The 18740-nt window shown below is 34.3% G+C and overlaps 1 protein-coding gene across 1 annotated transcript in view; it reads right to left on the reverse strand.

Annotated features, from left to right (window-relative positions):
• LOC150088384 (uncharacterized) overlaps positions 1-18740 on the reverse strand; it is a 74778-nt gene that overhangs the window by 32526 nt on the left and 23512 nt on the right. The window contains exons 4-5 of the mRNA XM_090370754.1: positions 17664-17802; positions 3780-3820 (exon numbers count right to left, since the gene is read on the reverse strand). Of these exons, the coding sequence (XP_090226880.1) occupies positions 3780-3820; positions 17664-17802 (180 nt within the window). The remainder of the gene's footprint in view (positions 1-3779; positions 3821-17663; positions 17803-18740) is intronic.

Here is an 18740-nt window from a genome sequence, read left to right on the forward strand (position 1 = left end):
TGATATTTTCACTTTCCAGAAAATGGTATTCCACACAGCAGGGCTTACTCTCATTGATAAGATTCTAATTTGCATTTAAGAAGATTTTGGCAAATTAAGTGAACAAGGCTGTGGTATTGTCCTTAAGTTACCATAGACTCAGATACTGCCTCTTATTCAGAGGGAGTACCTGGGTGCCTTAATTTGAATAAACACAGAAATCCTTGGGCTAGTTAAGAGCATGCAACTTTTGAAAACCTGATTGAAATTGTTGGTTTAACTCTAATTCAGCTTTAGAATTGTTTGAGTAAAGTAAAGATCAGGAACCATCATATAAACAAGTATTGGTATTGTTTAATATAATGTTTGCAAGGTCAGCAGAAAATGTCTACTTTGGTACACAGTCTCTACATAGATGAAAGATTGTCATTCATAGCTTTCAGTTACTATAAAAACATTTTTACAAAAATTAAACTACCTTGTAGTCAGTACTGCTAGCCTTATAGTTGGCAAGTCAGCTGAACTGACCAATTTGTTTTTGCATTCAATTTTATTGAATAAGTTTTGTTACTGATAATTACCAAGGTGTATATAATGCAAATGTTAATATACATAGTGGATATTATCTACTTTCAGCTTTTCAGACACTGAACTCTGAAATCATTGAAACATGTTATTGCAATAAAAATTAGCATGGAAAACTTCATTACTTTTTCTCATGCCATCAATGAAGTTGGATGAAAGTATATCCCTGTATATAAAATAAGTTATATGTTGCTATGAAAGTATATGGAACAGGCAATTGCTTTTGCACAAAATGCAAAGCACCAAGTCTGCTGCTAGATTTATGGAATAGGACTTCAATTAGGGGGTTACTATTTATGGCAATAGTCATATGACAATTGCCATAAGAGTTATTGACCAACATGAGAATGATTTGCAAGAGCAAATTGTCAGATTAGGCACAAGCTATGTACCTAAAAGTGACATTTGTCTCATTGCTTTTTGTATTGAAAGCAATCTTTTAAAAAATTGAAGGCCGCATAGGAATCTAAACATTCTAGTAAATAGACTGTAAGGCTATTTCTGATATGTCAAGATAGTGGAAAAAAAAGTGCATCTGGATGTGATATCCAGAACAGACTTACAGAAGTGTCCAAACTATTATACTAGCAGATCCACCAGTATGAGGGTGGTCAACTAATTTGTTAATGATTACAGCCATTTAAGGACCTAGAAATAGTTAACACTAGTATATTATAAGTTTGGCATGTAACTGAACCTTCTTTCAGCTGCCTCTGCTTGCTAAGCAAGATTCCTAGAAATATGCATCACAGCACAATTGTAAGACTTAAGAAAATGAATTGTTGCAGTTATCAGCCAGACCAAGGTATGACCCATGACAAGTTGCTATTTTTGTTAATGACAACAATTTGCATTACAGGTTTTCTATTCAAATAAAACCTACATTACTTGATTAACCAATGACTTAATATAGGTTTGCAGAAACAAGTCAGGATAATTTGGCAGAGTTATTCTGTGTTAAATTCTTAGAAGCTCCTATCTACACAGCTATAGGTTAACCTTAGCTGTCAATAAGGTAAATTGAGTGACAAGAACCACAGTACAAACTAAGGGTTTTTGTGCTACAAGTTCTGGTTAGTAGTCCATAAGATTTTAGAAAACCTGAGTTTACTAGGAGATGAATAAGATTATATACTCACTACAAATTCAGCTTAATTTTTATAAACTAAGTTGAAACACATAACTGAAATAAGATTAAGGAAAAAATATTAAGTTTTGATACAAATAATTTGAGAAAAGTCCAGAACTTATGTTAGACCATAAGGTTCTATTCAGAAAATAATGGACCAAGGGTTGTGTTGGTCTATTGTTTCCTATATTCAATGATATATCAGACTTCGTCTGAGTTTGCAGACAATATAAAGGTCAGCAGGATTGTTAATGACACTGACAGTAAGCTGCTGCAACAGTATCTAGAAACTGAGCAGATAGGCTGAGAGGAGGTGGCAACTGAAGTTTAATGTTGACAAATGTAAAGTACTGCATATGGGAAGCAGTAACTCCACAGTAATGCATCAACTGTGGTAACTCTCAGTGGTAGAGAGTGAAAGGGCCTGGGGCAATTGTGCAGGCAGATATGAAGTTTTCTGAGCAGTGCAGACAGTCTGCAAGAATAGCTCATGGTGTCTTGTCAATGATACAGGAATTTCTAGCAGGGATAAGGTGATTATCCCCTTGTATAAGGGGATGGTCAGGCTACGTCTTGAGTACTGTATACAGGTCTGGAGGCCTCATTTCAAGAAGGATGTAGAGCTACTGGAACAAGTACAGAGAAGGGCAATGAGATTAGTGAATGGAACAAAGGGTTGTTCTTACAAAGAAAGGCTTAAGTCTTACAAATTGCAGTGCCTGGAGAGTAGGCACCTAGAGGGTGATCTGATTGAGGTGCATAAGGCCTTTAATGGCTTGAGCAAGCTGAATGCTGATGGGATTCAGCCTCAGTATAATCACCTGAGAAGGCAATTCAAATTGAGGAAAGTTGTAAGATAGATGTGCAGAAGTTTGCCTTAAACCAGTGGGTGGTTGATTGCTGGAACAAACTTCAATCTGTTGTTGAAGTTGATAGCTTACAGATTAAAGGCAAAACTAGATAATGGAGCAAGTGGATGGGTGAAATGAGAAGGGTTTTTGGCTGATGCTATATAAGCTTGTATCATGTGCCCTGCTAATGCTATTAGCAGATTAAATTCCTGGAGTTGCAGCACCTGAAAGCACAACTTGCAAAATTAAGAAGAACCAAAAATTCTTAATATATAATTAATTTTCTAGATGAAAATATTGATATTTTCAAATATTGAAAAATAAAGTACAATGTAACAAACTTAAATCTGAACAGAACACAAAATTAGACTAGATAACCAATAGTAGCTTTAATTTGGTTCAAACAACCTCCAAACTAAAAGATAAGGCAGGCCATAACCAGCATGGTCAGATGCAGGTTGTACTTTACCAAAAATTTGTCACCAAGTCTTTTGTATAGAACCCATATCATGGATACCATACACTTCCCAGAAAGTGGTATTAACTAAAATATTCAAATGAGTTCCTTGATTAGAATGGTTGAAATAAGTGAACCAACACTTGATCTTTCCCGATTTCATTTGAACTGAAATGAGTGTCAGCATGAATACAAGCTTCATTTTTAAGCAAATTGTGACCCATGAAACATTTGTGATGGATGCTCACATTTCAGATGAGCCATTTATAAAAATCAAAACTGCTGGAACTAGAGTGCAAATGTTTACATTTGTTTTGTATACGTTAATTTTATTCACAAATTAAGGAATGTGTTAGATATTGATAAGTTTACAAGAATAGAAGTTTCTCAAAGTTTGAGAAACTGTTAAAAATGACAGCATCTGTTCAACTTTGTTGGTTTGGTGCTTTGTACTGTATCTTATATTAGTAAGATAAATGTGATCTCACAATTATTACCTGGATGTGCTAAAAGTGCAGTGCACTTTATTGCTTGCCAGCAAAGTGCTAGGACCAAGCACTAAACTGCTACACAAATTGTGAAAAACTGGACATTAAATTCAAACAATTCTGCTTTTCTTTATTGTTTAATTTTTGGACTAGTGTTACTTGTAGAGTAGTTAAAGTTCTTTTTAAAAAATGAATTCTATTATAGAACTATAGAGATTACTGTATGGAAGGTTATATTGTTTTTAATTAAAAAAATTTCTTTAAAATTTAAATAAGATTTAGATACTTACAGCTCTAAGTGCAGCAATACTGGATATATTTATAATTGACCCTGCAATATAATTGAACAGAAGTAATCAAGTTACTGTATTTAGAGTACAGCATGTCAAACAAAGTTATCCCTAAAAGTTGATAACAACTTATATTATGTGCATTATATAGAAGATATTTAAATTAAAATCCAAAACATTTAAATGAAAAAAGCAGGATATAACCATTGATTTTGGTTTCAGGAGGCAGATTAGGAGGCTCAAAAAACTTAGTCAGACCACTAATAGTACAAGTAGTTTCCACTAATAACCAAAGTTCTCTAGGATCCAGAAAAGAGAAAGTGCAAAAAGAATGGCACAAACAGATCTATACCAAGGCTTGATAAATGGGCTTTAAAAACAGAGGAAACTGATAGCTTCCTGAGTCTAATACTCACTGTACATCAATTATTCTTCACATTACTAAATGTGGTAATTACATTTATATTGGAAACTTAGCTCTTGACTGACCATGTTCAGTAAAATGCTGAGTTTTTCTATCAGAAACTAACAAAACTACATTTATAATGAATTTAACTCATAGGATAAACTACTGGCCTATTATACCTTGGGCCTTACTACAAACAAGCTGATAGCAGTACCTACTAGATATTTAGGTAAAATATTTCCTTCTCAGTTACCTTGGAGAAGGAGGGAAGAATGCACTGGTCCCACAGGAGTTGTCTATTCTATTGACCCTGTTATAATGGGGGAAATAACTTCCCAGAAACTTAATTTGGTCACATTAGAAAGACTTGTGGATTTATTAGATGATTTTCTGTAGCAGCCTATTCAAGAGGCTGCAGAGGGTAAAGAATTTGCAGATAAAGGAACCACTAGGTGGCAGTGATCAGTGTACTGATGTGGGATTTACTTAAAGATACAAGTACCATCAGGGATAAAAAAAGGGTTTTCCTTGTGGAAAGGTATCTATAATGGTCTGTTTTTAAATTCTATGTTGTGGGACCAACTGATGTCACCAACATCAAATTAAGTGAGAAGCATTCAACTAAATTGTGGAAGGCTACTAGGCTTTTCATACCAATTAAGAAATATTGTTTAAGGTTTAGGCCTAAATAGATGTCAGATGAACTGATACTTGTGGCAGAGAAGAAAATGCATGGGATGCATATAAATTATCAGGTGATAGAAGCCTATGATATATAAGCTAGTCTATAATCAAGTCAGAGGCAGATTACAAGAAATCTTTGGCAAAGGATGCCAAGTAAAACAGCAAGGACTTTACTTCTATAATCTAGAAGAGGATAAATCAGATTTGTTCACTTTATCAATGGTTCAACTGTTGATCCTGCTCAGATAGCTGATAGTATTTTATATCTACATTCACACATGAGGAATTAAGGGAGAAAAATGCCAGAAGTTTATCAAACTAACAGGGAGCTTAATGATTTAATAGCCAAGAGCAAAGTGGAGAAATTTTTGAAGTTAAGGTACTTGGATCTATCAAATTATATTAAGATGGAAAGGAAGTAAGCAAACCCTAAGCAATAATTAGGAGCATCCTTGGACTCAGGGGAAGTCCCACAGACTAGAGATGTGGGAATGTACCCCAATTCACAAAGGGGAGTGAGGATGACAATTAGACTAAAGTGTTTGGGGAAAGAATGCAGTCACTGGTTATAGATGCATTGCACCATCTAGACATAGCATGGGTTTAAGGGAAAGTATTGTCTGATAAATGATCAGATACTGTGGTTACAAAGGAACTGGATGCAAAAAATAAATTGATATACTTAATTTCAGGAAATCTGTTGACATTTGTGCAGGAAGACTACTGCACAAAGTGGAGCAGTATGGTAATCAATGGACACTGGACTAATGTTATTAGTGGCTTCCCCAGGGTTTGGTTCACTGTTTTGTATATACAAATACAGGCATACCTCTGTTAATGTTACCTCTGATAACGAAGCTTTGATATAACGAAGTCTGCAATTTCAAGCCCCATTTAACATAGAAAAAAATATTCTAGTTTAATCACCTGAAATCTAAATAAACTGAAGTAATTACGGAAACCTTTGGGGCTTCTCGTGGTTGGTTTGAGAAATTTAAAAAACTGGCCAGGATTCATAGTGTAAAATTAACAGAAGCTAGAAAAAAATATTCTAGTTTAATCACCTGAAATCTAAATAAACTGAAGTAATTACGGAAACCTTTGGGGCTTCTCGTGGTTGGTTTGAGAAATTTAAAAAACTGGCCAGGATTCATAGTGTAAAATTAACAGAAGCTGCAAATAAGTTTCCAGAAAAAACTAAAGGAAATAATTGAACGTGAAAATTTTCCAAATTTGGTGTTCAGTGTTGATGAAAGCGGTTTGTTCTGGAAACCGCTACCAACAAAAAGCTTCATTTCTATTGAAGAAAAAAAATCAGCTGCTGGGTTCAAAGCAGCCAAAGACCGTTTATCGTTACTCTTTGGATCAAATGCCTCTGGCGATTATAAATTAAAATTGTTATTAGTTTACCATTCAGAAAATCCGAGGGCGTTAAAAGGTAACATAAAAATGAATTTACCTGTAATATGGAAAGCAAATAGAAAAGCGTGGGTTACCAAGGAGTTATTTACTGATTGGTTTGTTAACCACTTTTGTCCTGGAGTAAAACAGTATTGTCAAAAAAAACTTTGAAGAAAAAGCTCTTTTGTTGTTAGACAATGCTCCGGGACATCCTACTGATTTAAACACATTGGACACATGCATTCCTGTCAAAGTTGTGTTTCTTCCAGCAAACACAACTTCCCTATTGGATCAGGGAATAATAGCATCATTTAAAGCTTATTATCTGCGTCGAACATTAAGCAATTTAACAACTAGAGGATAAAGAGGAAATGACAGTTAAAACTTTTTGGAAAAACCACACCATTAAAAATGCAATTGAAAACATTGATAGTTCTTGGAAAGAAGTCACTAAGAAATGCTTAAATGGAGTTTGGTGCAAAATATGGCCAGAAGTTGTACTAGAAGAAGAAAATAACATCCAAGAAATTAGAAATGAAGTTATCCAGATGGCTCAATCAATAGGTTTCGAAAATGTCGATGAAGAGGATGTTAGAAATTTATTGAATGCAGAAGATGATGGTTTTCAGTGGAAGAATTAGAAAATCTTGTTAGCAACGAAGACAAAGATAATGAAGTTAAAGTTCCTGCTGAAAAAGTGTTAACCAAAGATTTAAAAATGTGCTTAAATGACACTGAAAACGTTTTAAATTTTTTAGTAAAAATGATCCTGATTTCGGAAGAAGTTTTATTGTTAAGCAATCAGTGTTAAATGCAATAACTCCTATAGGCAATTGTTAAATGAAAGAAAAAAAGCATAAGCAATCAACTTTAGACTCATATTTTAAAATGAGATTTCACTTTGTATGTAAGTTGACTGTTTATTTAATAAAACTTTTCTTTGTTCGAAAAAAAAGCTTTTCATTTTCTTTACGTAGGAACGTATCCCTATTCCAGCCATAGTATTTTTACCTCTGAAAACGAAGTTTCGCTTAACGAAATAATTTCATGGAACGCATCCTATTTGTTATTTGAGGTATGCCTGTATATCATTTGTATATACAAATGAGTGTATATCATTTGTAAATCAATGATACTGATCAAGGTATATCAGGCTTAATGATACAAAGGTTGGCAATGACAGTACTACTGCAACAGGATCTAGAAAATTTGGACAGCTAGGCTGAGAAGTGGAAACTGAAGTTTAACATTGACAAATGCAAAGTACTGCATATGGGTAGAAGTAACCCCAGGGAAATGTACCAACTGTGTGGTACTACACTTAAGGTGGTAGAAAATGAAAGACCTGGAAGTAATTGTGCAGTCAGATATGAAGTTTTCTGAGCAATGCAGACAGGCTGCCAGGGCAGATCATGGGTTTTGTCAATGATATATAGGAATTTTGCTAGCAGGGAGCAGGTGATTGTCCCTTTGTATAAGGCAATGGTCAGGCTGAGCCTTGAGTACAGGTCTGGAGGCCTCATTTTGGGAAGGATGAGGATTTGCTTGAGCATGTACAGAGAAGGGCAACAAGATTGGTGAGGAAATGAAGGGACCCTCTTACCAAGAGGCTTAAGTTCTACAAATTGCAGTGGCTGGAGACTAGGCACCTGTGTGGTGATCTGATTGAGGAATATAAGGCCTTGAATGGGTTGAGCATGCTGTATTCTGATGGACTCCTTCCACTTGTTCAGATTACAAAACCTAAGGGGACAAATTCAAATTAAGAAAAGACAGATGTAGAATAGATGTACAGAAATTTGCCTTTAGCCAGTGGATGGTTAATTGCTGGAACAAACTTTCATCTGTTGTGGAAGTTGATAGGTTAAATAAATTTGAGGAACTGGACAGGCATTTGGAGGAAATGGTGAGATTTTTTGGCTGATGCTGTATAAGCTCATACTTTCTTGTATCACATGCCACTACATCAATTTTTTGTATCCAGTTCCTCTGTAACCATAATATCTTATCACTAGTTTCAATACTGCTTTATGAAGTTCCTCCAGGATGGTCTTTGGTTTTCTGTGTGGTGTAGCACTCATTGGAGTGCAGCTGGGCTTTTATTGGTGGGGTCAGGTTGGTGGCTGGAAAATGGTATTGAGTACTATTGACTGCTCCCAGGTAGTGGTTATTGTGCCTTGTGAGAACCTCTCCTCTGGGATATTTATTGGTGGCAATTTTATACCACCCAAGGGTCTAATATTCCCAGTTGATGTAACCTAAGATGCCTTTTTCCTTTGGCAGATTAGGGCTATATAGATGTTCCTGGCTATTCTATAGTGTTGTCTCAATACCTTGACCTCTGGCTGGAGCCATGATTTTGCTCTTTGGAAGAGCTTTCCTTTTGCTATTTATCTCTGCAGATAAAGCAGCTCTGGGACCACTAGTAAACAGAATTGGGGAGTGGATTTGAGGTTTTGGCACATGCATTTGTTATGACCCTGCTAACAGTTTTGTGCACTTCTGGATTAAGTTAGTCCCCACTGGGACTTTTATGACAAGTGTCCAGAGCTGCTGGAAAGCTGTCCCAGTCAGCATTTTCTATTTTAAATCTGTTCAGCAAGTTTGTGATTCAATGGTTACTATTGAAATACAGTGGGACAGCCATATGTCCTTTAAAGTTATGTCTGCCCCAGTTGTCTTGATTTTTTTTTATCATATTCCAAACTGGGGGTTAACTCCACTACCTAATTGACATTAGGTGACTTTATGAAATTGGCTTAAGCTCTTTGGGGCAAGTCAGGATGAGATACTTGTAGGTTACAGTAGTATAGTTCCTTGGTGATTTGCATAGGTGTGGCATCCTTGCTGATATCAAATGATCACCAAGGGCTTTTTACTTTGGTTGTTCTGCAGTAAGGCAGTGTTGAGATGGCAGGATTTTCTTATGTGCAAGAGTAGTCCTTCCTGAAATCTCAAGTAAAGGTAAAACAAAGAATCACATTGCAAGTGGGATCATGTTAGAATTCTAGCCATTGTTCAAACTTAATATATACTATTAATTTTTGATAGTTCTTTGTATGATAACCATAACACTGTCTAAGAAAAATCAGAATATTAAATTGTTTCCACCTTGTATTAATGTACTGTATAATACATTATTTAAAAATAAACTTGTTCATTTTGTTAAATATAAATGATAAACACTGTCACAAAAGGTGAACTGCTTTTCTATGTGGCTATTAACTGTCAGTGTTTTGAAATTGAAGTGAGAAAAAGGAAAATGCACTGTTCTATTAATTAGAGTTGACATTAATGAACTACACATTTCAGTCATTACTTTCTCAATTCTTCCATTTAAGAATGAATGAAATGAGGGTCAACTGTTTTATTGCATCTGTTTCTTTAGGAATTTCAATAGGGAGTTAACTATAAAATTGAAAAGGAATCTACTTTTCATGTTTAAAGAAATTTAAAGTCTAGTTTAAAAATCAGCAAGTTCTTCTACAAGAAAATTTGTTCTTAGAGACATCAAAGGATAATGAATATTGTGGATTAGTGTTACTGAAAATATTGCCATGTGTTCACAAGGAATCCAAAGTGGATTCCTTTTGAATTCCTAGTGGCTAAAAACTAGTTTCAACTGACAAATGGGAGTCATGCTTGCATTATAAGCATGAATAGTGTTCTAATGAGCCTTGTTTTTATAGGTTTCAGATAATTTATATCCAGTTCCTTTGTGACCACAATAGTTGGTTTTTAGGAGCATTAGCAACTAAGGCCATATTGGGGAGAGGATGCAGAAAGGTCATTCCCTGACCTTTCTGTATTTGGTGGCTCAAGGGCTTGAACCCCAGTCTAATCAAGAAGACTGTGCTATGCACTGCTGCTCCTACCCACAATAGTATCCAATCAAACTGGTCAGACAAGACTTGCTCTTAATAAACCCATACTGTGTATGAACTGCCAGTCTTGTCTAGATTATCTTTTAATGCTTTAACCAGAGAAGCATTTTCACCAGAACAGAAGTTAAACATAAATTACTTATCACTTTGATATTTGCACATCCTCATTCTATGGGGATGCCTTCTAAATCCAAGGATGCTCTCATAACTACAACTAAATTTTTTGCTTTGTTCCTTTGCTTCCCCCATTAATAAGTAGATAGATCCATCCATTCTAAGTGCCTTTATGTTTAACTTTAATCTCTTCCACTTTCCTTAGTTATTACAAAATCATTTAGTTTGATAAAAACTTTGGGCTCTACTTCCCTACAGAAGGCCTCATGTGAATGAGGATGCAAAGTAGCCATTCAATTGGTCAGCCACCCAAGCAGGATCAGTCCAACCAACAACATTAAGTGAACCAATCTGATTCATCCTTTCCTTTTAGGGTTTAAAGTCTTTGCCATTTTTTGAAAAATGATCTTAATCTGCCTTCACTTGCCTAACTTCTTGACTTGATTAGACCTACCATATGGTTAATTCCTTGAATACTTCCCATTTAGAATTGTTGGTAACATGTCTGAGATCAGCATAGTTACCTTTATGAAAACAAAATCCTTTCCTTTACCACTGATGGTAGTTACATCTTTAAACAAATTGTATATCATATGATAACTGCCACTTAGTATTTCCTTTATCTGTATAATCTGCTTATAATCAGATGATTGCTCTCTAGTTGCCTCTCAAACATACTGCAGTAGAGGATAGTCATCCAATCTTTAGTGTGGAAGTGAACTAGAAGTTCTAGTCAACATCTGAAAACTTAATCTCATAAGACATGGATTTACTGGCCCACTATTTATTTGTAGAGTTTTGTTGTACTCTCATTTGGCCCATAACTCATTTGTTTTCAGTGCTCATGTCACCAAAATGAGCTCAAATGTACTGGCCACTCATGTCAACCAGACACTACCTTAGATTTTAAGCATTCAACCTCTATTCTGCTTGTTCTTTCTACACATTGTAGAATTTAAAGACCTTATCTGTGATGCCATCTGATATCCCAACAATATCTGCCTTTGATGTGATACCAGTACTTCAAATTCATTTACTGTACTTCTAGCATTGGTGAATATACAAATATTCATGCACTAGTTCTTAGTCACCTAAACAATCCATTTATATGGACCATTACATAAGGACCCCAGCAGTTCTTGAAACTGTAGCACCTTGCTTTCCACATTGCTGCTCATTCCAATAACAGTGAAAGAATCATTTCTCTGCCTGAAACTATTATAATCTATTAGTCCCTCAAGCTAGCAATTTTCCAACCCACCTAGCACTGCCTCAATAGCATCACAAAATGTCACTGCACCCTTTCTATTTGAGGTATCCCATCCTTTTAGAGGGGTCTCTCCTGCTAAAAGAGACCACTGAGAAAAATTTGCCCTATGGGCCTTGTGCAATCTCAGTGTTAAATTTACTGAGATCCTCTATCAACTTTTGCCCCTGGTAGGTATACCCTGGTCCTATTCCATCTATCTTTTTGTAGAAAGAAAGAACTTATTTCCCTGACAATAGTCACTAGTTCCTTTGGAGCACCTTATTCTGCCAAGGATGTGAGCAGCTGAGAGATTAATGGGCCCCAATTTAAGCTGGAGCATCCCTCTTTTTCAAATCATCATAAAGGCCTACTACACTAAATCTGCACCAAATATCCTCATATTGAGCTCTCCCAGTATTTGTCACACCAAAATGACTTTATAAGAAAGTCAAAGGCTGTGACTCAGAGGACAACCACTCCCTTAGTTCAAGTCATGGCACTCCCATTACCTTGGGTGGTTGACCAGTAGGTATACCTCTAAAATCTAGCAGATCTCAAATCCAGGGATTTTACATCCTATATCTAACATCAATAAAAAGAATAACTACATGGTGGTTCAGATAAACCATGCTGAATTATAAACTTTAGAGTATCTTCTGCTGAAATACAAGTGCTCCATGTGAGGTAAAGTAATCACCATCTTTGCAATTCAGCTAGAGCGTAAAAACTTTACAGAAAACTTATTTTGGAAGTCATCATGATAAATTACTCATACAATTACATTAACACCCTAAAACAATGTCAGGATTAGATTTTTCCAAAAGCCTGACCCAATCCTCCTATAAATAGGAGGATTGTCAAATTATGCAAGAAAGCAAGCTTATACAGCATCAGCTAACCCATCTATACCCTACAAGAATGTCTAGTTCCCTTAAATTTATTTAATCCATCAACTTCCATAATAGATGAAGTTGTTCCAACAATTGGCCATATGCTGGCTGAAAGCAAACCAGCATTTATCCTGCAACTATACAACTGGATAGTTATGCCCAGTTGTGGATAGTCTCAAGTGGAAGAATGCCATTAACATTCATCTTGATCCATTCAAGGTTTTAAACATTTTAATCACATCCCATAGATATGAGTATAGAGACTGCAATTTTCAGAACTGAAGCCTTTCTAGGTAAGAGCACTTTATTCCCCTCAGTCTGGTTGCCCTTTGCACCTATTCCAGACTTACATTCTTAGTGAGACCTCTAGACTTATAGAGAGGAGATGCAGCCCAACCATGGCCTTATGCAAAGGGATAATCACCTTATTTTTGCTAGCAAAGCTTGCTGTATATAGTTACTGTTAAAAAACAGTTAACAGATGAGAAAATTAGTTTTATAGTCAGTGATATTAATGAAAGTTGTTTTCCAGAAGCACCAGAAACAATGAAATATCAAAAATTTTTATAATTCTAAGGGACAAATTCATTAGCATTCATCACTTTGACAACACTTTCTCCATTATCAGTCCTACCCCTATCAGAACTCAATGAATGAAAAGTAAACTTGCAATTTTACAAGTTGTTAAATTGATCATTGTTCTTTAATTATGATAGTACCACAAATATGAAGACTTGATTCAATATCAAAAAAAGTGAAGTCACTGAACAAGCAATAGGAAGTTCAGAACATGAACTTTTCTAATACAAGAGCACTTATGGGATTGCTGCCACTTTTCATCACCTAGGAAATTGAGTGTAATGGACCATAATGAGTTAACTAAACATGCAGAATTTCAATCTATTGGAAAAATTAGATAAAAAAAAGTGCCAAATTTTACTTCCAGTAAATTGGAATTTCTACTCTTTAAGAAAAGACTTCAGTTCTACTCTGGACAGGGCAATTAACTGATCTGGTACTAAGCAGTTAAGTGTAGTTAATATGAAGTCATAATTCATTAAGATCAAGAAAGATGAATAACTATTTACTACATTGCTGACCATGCTAATAAAGCAACAATTAAAACTTGTAAAATCTGCTGTTTGATGCTACTAATAAACTTTATTAGGACTAGCTATAGATTTATGGATAGCTTTTCCTCCTCCAGAAATATACCCAGAGCTGGCCTGAGGGGGGGGTGAAAATGCACAAGGCCTCTCATTTCTGAAGGCCCTGGTGCCACTGACTGATTTTGCAAAATCAAAATGGTTTCTTTTTTGTTTTAATACTGTCACAAAATCTAGCAACATTGCCATATTTTTAATATACATAAAAAACGCCAATAATCATGTTATTAACATTATCTGAATGTGTCAAACATCCAAAGAACATGGAAAAATATTTTCTTTAAAATATCTCACCTTACAAGTCGCTCAGACATACAATTATGTTGCCAGCGTTTGCATAGTTATTGTACTCTAAAGGCTATATATACCACCGACTAGGTTTTCTCAGCCCTCTTTTGCTTTCTACCTTCGAGAGATCGAGTGAATTCAAAAAGTAGACTTAAATTTTCTTCTGAGAAAATTTAAAGTTAATAATACTGGTTTGACCAAAGCACTTATCCTGCAAAAGAATTCCAAAGCACAGTATATGCTTTGCAGAAGTCATAATTTGAATTTAGTTCTTGGACATTTCAAAATTATCTTCTCTTGCAAATTCATTTTTTGGGACTTTACAAAGCATAATATTTTTGCAAGTTCTGTGATACGCTGGGATATATTAAAAGAGTGTCAAACATCTTACTCCAAAACCAATGTCAGAAACTAGGTGGGAATGTTGCCTCAAAAGTGCGAAATCTGTGAGATACCAAGTACCAATTTTCTCTAGCTTTGAAATACCTTTATGAACATACCAGTGATATGAAAACGAAATCCAATCAATTGAAAATAAACTTACTTCATTTGAATTTTTATTAAGTTTGGTCATTTGGTATGACATACTGAATGAAGTAAATATTATGAGCAAGATATTTCAAAATTCAAATATTGGTACTGCAAATTCACATTTAATTTTTTGAACAGTATTGTGAATTAAATCTTCTTTAATAACTGCAAAGGAAATAGCTGAAGAATTAAGTGACATCTGAATTTAAGATGTCAAAGAACTGGACAAAAAACAAAGCAATTTTGTTATGAAGGAACTGATCAGCCTATTTCATCAGGCAAAGAATATAATATTCTCTAGTCATAATCGATAGTGCAATTATTTCTTTTAAGAAAAGATTCTAAATTTATCACGAATCTGAGACATCATATGGTTTTTTATATAATTTGGATAATATTCAAACTGACTGAAAACAATCTTCTTAAATGCTACCTTGCAAGATGATATTGATTACATTAAATAAATCAATTTGTCAAGTTTTGCTTTCCAGGATCACAATATTACAAATATTTACTGAAAAATAATTTATTTGAATTGTATCCAAAATTTGTTACTGTTCTGAAAATTATATTAACCTTACCAATTACTGTCAACATCTGCAGAAAGATGTTTCTCAAGGTTGAAAATAATAAAAAAATTACTTGAGATCTAGCATTAGTCAAGAACGATTTACCTCCTTAGCCATTTTTATCTATCAAATCCGAAATAGCCAAAAAACTAAAAATTATGATGATATTATCAATGAATTTGCTATAAAACATGTAAGAAAATGGAACAAAAAAAAAAAAAACATTGTGACCTTATTTGATTAAGTCACGTACCAAATTGTATTTTATAAGTATATGAAGCAATTATTTTTCTTATTTGATTTATTAAAGATTGTGATTGAAGTGTTAAGTTTATTAAAATAATTTATTTATGTCATCCTTACTAAACCAATTTGTGCAATGTAATAAATATCAAAATGCAATAAATTATTGTTGTATGAATTTGTATCAAGGCCCTGCAAGTCAACTTTGCACAGGGCCCTGCTTCTGTTTGGGCCAGCCCTGAATATACCAACCCTGCACATTGAATTTTAGCAATGATCTATAGAAGGAAAATTTAAACTTCCCTGAAGTAGTTATGGATCAGTCAATTAGATGGGAAAGGATAAATGTCACAAAAAAGATAAAGCATTGATACAAAAGCCAAATGGAAAAGTTTCAGGACAGAATAAGCTAATTTTATTTGGATTAGTGTTGGAGTCAAATATAAGGTAATGAGCTCTATGCATTAGGTTTCAGGCATGTTACCAAACAATGACAAAAACAAGCAATTACTTGTGCAACTAAGAACATTATTTCTACATATACATCATATGACCTATTCAAATCAGCACAAAACATTAGTACTTCAACTATAATATATGGATAGCTTGTGATGTTTATCACAAAAGTTGTAGTATTGACTACAATTTTAAATTTATAAAAGATTCATTCATAAACACCAAATAAGACAATTCTCATAAATTGAGAGCAGAATTATTGCATATGGACATATGTTAATATGCAATGTATTATCTTGTCTAAAAATAAGACAAGTTAGTTGCCAGTCAACCCTAGTAAGACTGGTCTAGGACCATCCATCTTGGGGAAGCATGGGCTAAAATGCTATATTAGGGCCAAGTCCTTAACCACCAGGACTTCCTTTCCATAGGTCTGCTTAAAACACTTGATAGTATTATACTATGTGCCAGATTCCAATGATCTAACTCTGGAATCAAGGATATGGATATTGAATTAGTGATGCTAACCTAGAAACTTAGTAGCATCACTGGGAGGTCTTTAGTATGTATAGGCACATCAAGAGGCCCAGCTACATTTAAACCTAGTGGATAAGATTGCTTTAGACTTAAGTGATGGTCAACTACTGCCTAGTTAATGAAATGGTATTAATACTCAGCTAAATAAATTTTAGCTTTGGATTGTCCTGGTATTGCACCACTCAGAACATTTGTTTGAAATTAGTACAATGCTATAGCAACTTCAAGGAAGAAGTCTACTGCAAGTATCTAGACTTGCATTTCAGGTGTGTGGCAAGTATGCCACAGAAAATGCAAGTTAAAATTTGCAAATCAAGTTTTATAAGAAACTGATTCAAACATTGATCTATAATGTGCTGATATAAGTAGCTTTGGGTGGTCAATGCAATGTGGTTTGATTCCTAGTACTAGATCTGGTCACTTTTATTTGGTCATTCTTCTCACTCAAGTCTCCCAGGCACCTTGCTTGCAAGGTGCCTGGGAGACTTGAGTGAGAAGGCACCTTGCAAGCAAGGTGCTGTAACAGGAAACATCCTGTTATGTAATCAAACTATTTCCCCATTACCTTTTAAAGTGTAATGAAAAAAATAGCATCTTTAAAAGATGATGCTGCAGCAACAAAGAGGTTGAGAAACTTATTTAGACCATTGAATTAGGCATATCATTAGTGGAAAATGAGTCTAATTCCAAATTACTTCAAGGACCAAAATAGCATTAGGTATTTTATAGCTAAAGAATCCAAAAGACTTAAGTTTAAACTACTAAAGACAATTCAATAGATGAACCCACTATATGACAGGGGTTCAGCTATTGAATTGTCTTTAAGGTTTCTATACCAGTTACCTTTAACAGTAATCCTTTTAGTAGAAAGCAAAAAATGGACCACCAAGATATATAATGAAGCAAATATTGACCTGAAGTTGAGTAAAGTAAGTAAATGATTTCAAATTAAATTTGAGATATGCCAGAGAAATCTGGAAACTAAACTAGTTACATTCTAGGCATCTGTTATTGTAAACTTAACATGCAGTAAGTTTAGTTGTATGATATAACTTGTAAACTACATTTTAAAGAAATTTACACAATTTAAGTTTAAGTCAAGTGAGGTTGCCAAACTGGCACATCCTACTCCACTAGAAAGAGGAGTTTGACTACTTAAACTAATATTGGACTCTTGCTGCTAGAAGAGGCATAAAAAGCTACCTTAAAATCTATAGTTTTGTAGTACAGTTGTAATTTGGCTTAAGTTCTACCCATAAAACTGCTACCATCTGTAATTTGACTTTCCAGGTAGTCTGGAAAAGTAGATTAAATTTAATGAATTAATTGTATGAATTTAATTCATACAGTGAATTTAATTGAAATTCTTAGAGCATTAAGTGAACCAGATCAAGCAATTGATCTATTAGCTAAGAAAGATCTAAGACTTGCTCTTCTGAAAATTGTGTAATATAAGTGTTACTTACCTTTTGTCTTTGCAAGATGAGGAATAGCTAGTTTGATCATCTGGTACACACAGCGTATATTTACTTTCATCAGTAAGTCATATTCCTCCATACTAATTTCTTCAATTGATTTTGGAATAATCATGCCTGCATTATTCACCTTTTATGAGAAAACATTAAGACAAGTGTCAACTCTTATACTAAGACAGATGTCTTAAACTCAACACCAGATTCAAAACAAAAGTTACTTATAATACAATCTCAATTGGCTATCAGGGACATCCCTGAATTATACTTAAAAATCCAATTTAAACTGACTAAAGTAACCAACAATTTTATTCTAAAAACCTTATTCTATACCATTACTATTTTGACAGACTAAATAGCAATTTTATTGCAGAAATGGTTCTTCTCCAGAAGAGAATTTTATAATAAACTACACAACTTTAAGTGTAGTGTGGTCCATCATACAAGTTCTGATTTTAATTAAGCATTGCACTTCAAACTTAGTTTGTTCACCCAAACAGTTTTGTTCTGTGGAACAAAACAAATTATCAGCATTCAACACTGAATTATTTATTGAAATAAAAGTAATATTAATCCTCTGATTATTCTCAGACTGCTTTGATTTTTGGAAAAAAATCAATTTGCACAACAGCATTTGGCTTTCATTTTTGAAATGAAAATCTGTTTGGCATCTGATGAATGATTAGTACAAACAGCCATTGAGCTACCATAATTCCCATCCATCACTTAAATGTTGGTGGGGAATAAGTTTTTATGCAAGGCAAACCAACTTCTGAAAGTTGGTTTGCATAGAAAGAAAAAAGGTAATGTTTGATTTAGAACACCACCTTTCCCTTCCATTAAAGGGAGCCAGCTTCAACTCTTAATAAAGTCACTAATATAGACTATTATAGTTTATGCAAAAGTTGGTAGTTTACTATTCTAAGTATAGTAAAAGATGTTAGAAAAACATCTAGTATTTGGAAGAAAAACAACAGTATAAAAATTCTCTTCATTGAATATTAGCTTAATTTAAATTGATAATAGTAATTATCAGAAACATGGGTCCTCTTCACTTTGAAGAATTGAGAT

Source organism: Mastigoproctus giganteus, chromosome 3 (assembly GCF_048544385.1).
Source record: "Mastigoproctus giganteus isolate SK-2022 chromosome 3, ASM4854438v1, whole genome shotgun sequence".
Classification (NCBI taxonomy): domain Eukaryota; kingdom Metazoa; phylum Arthropoda; class Arachnida; order Uropygi; family Thelyphonidae; genus Mastigoproctus; species Mastigoproctus giganteus.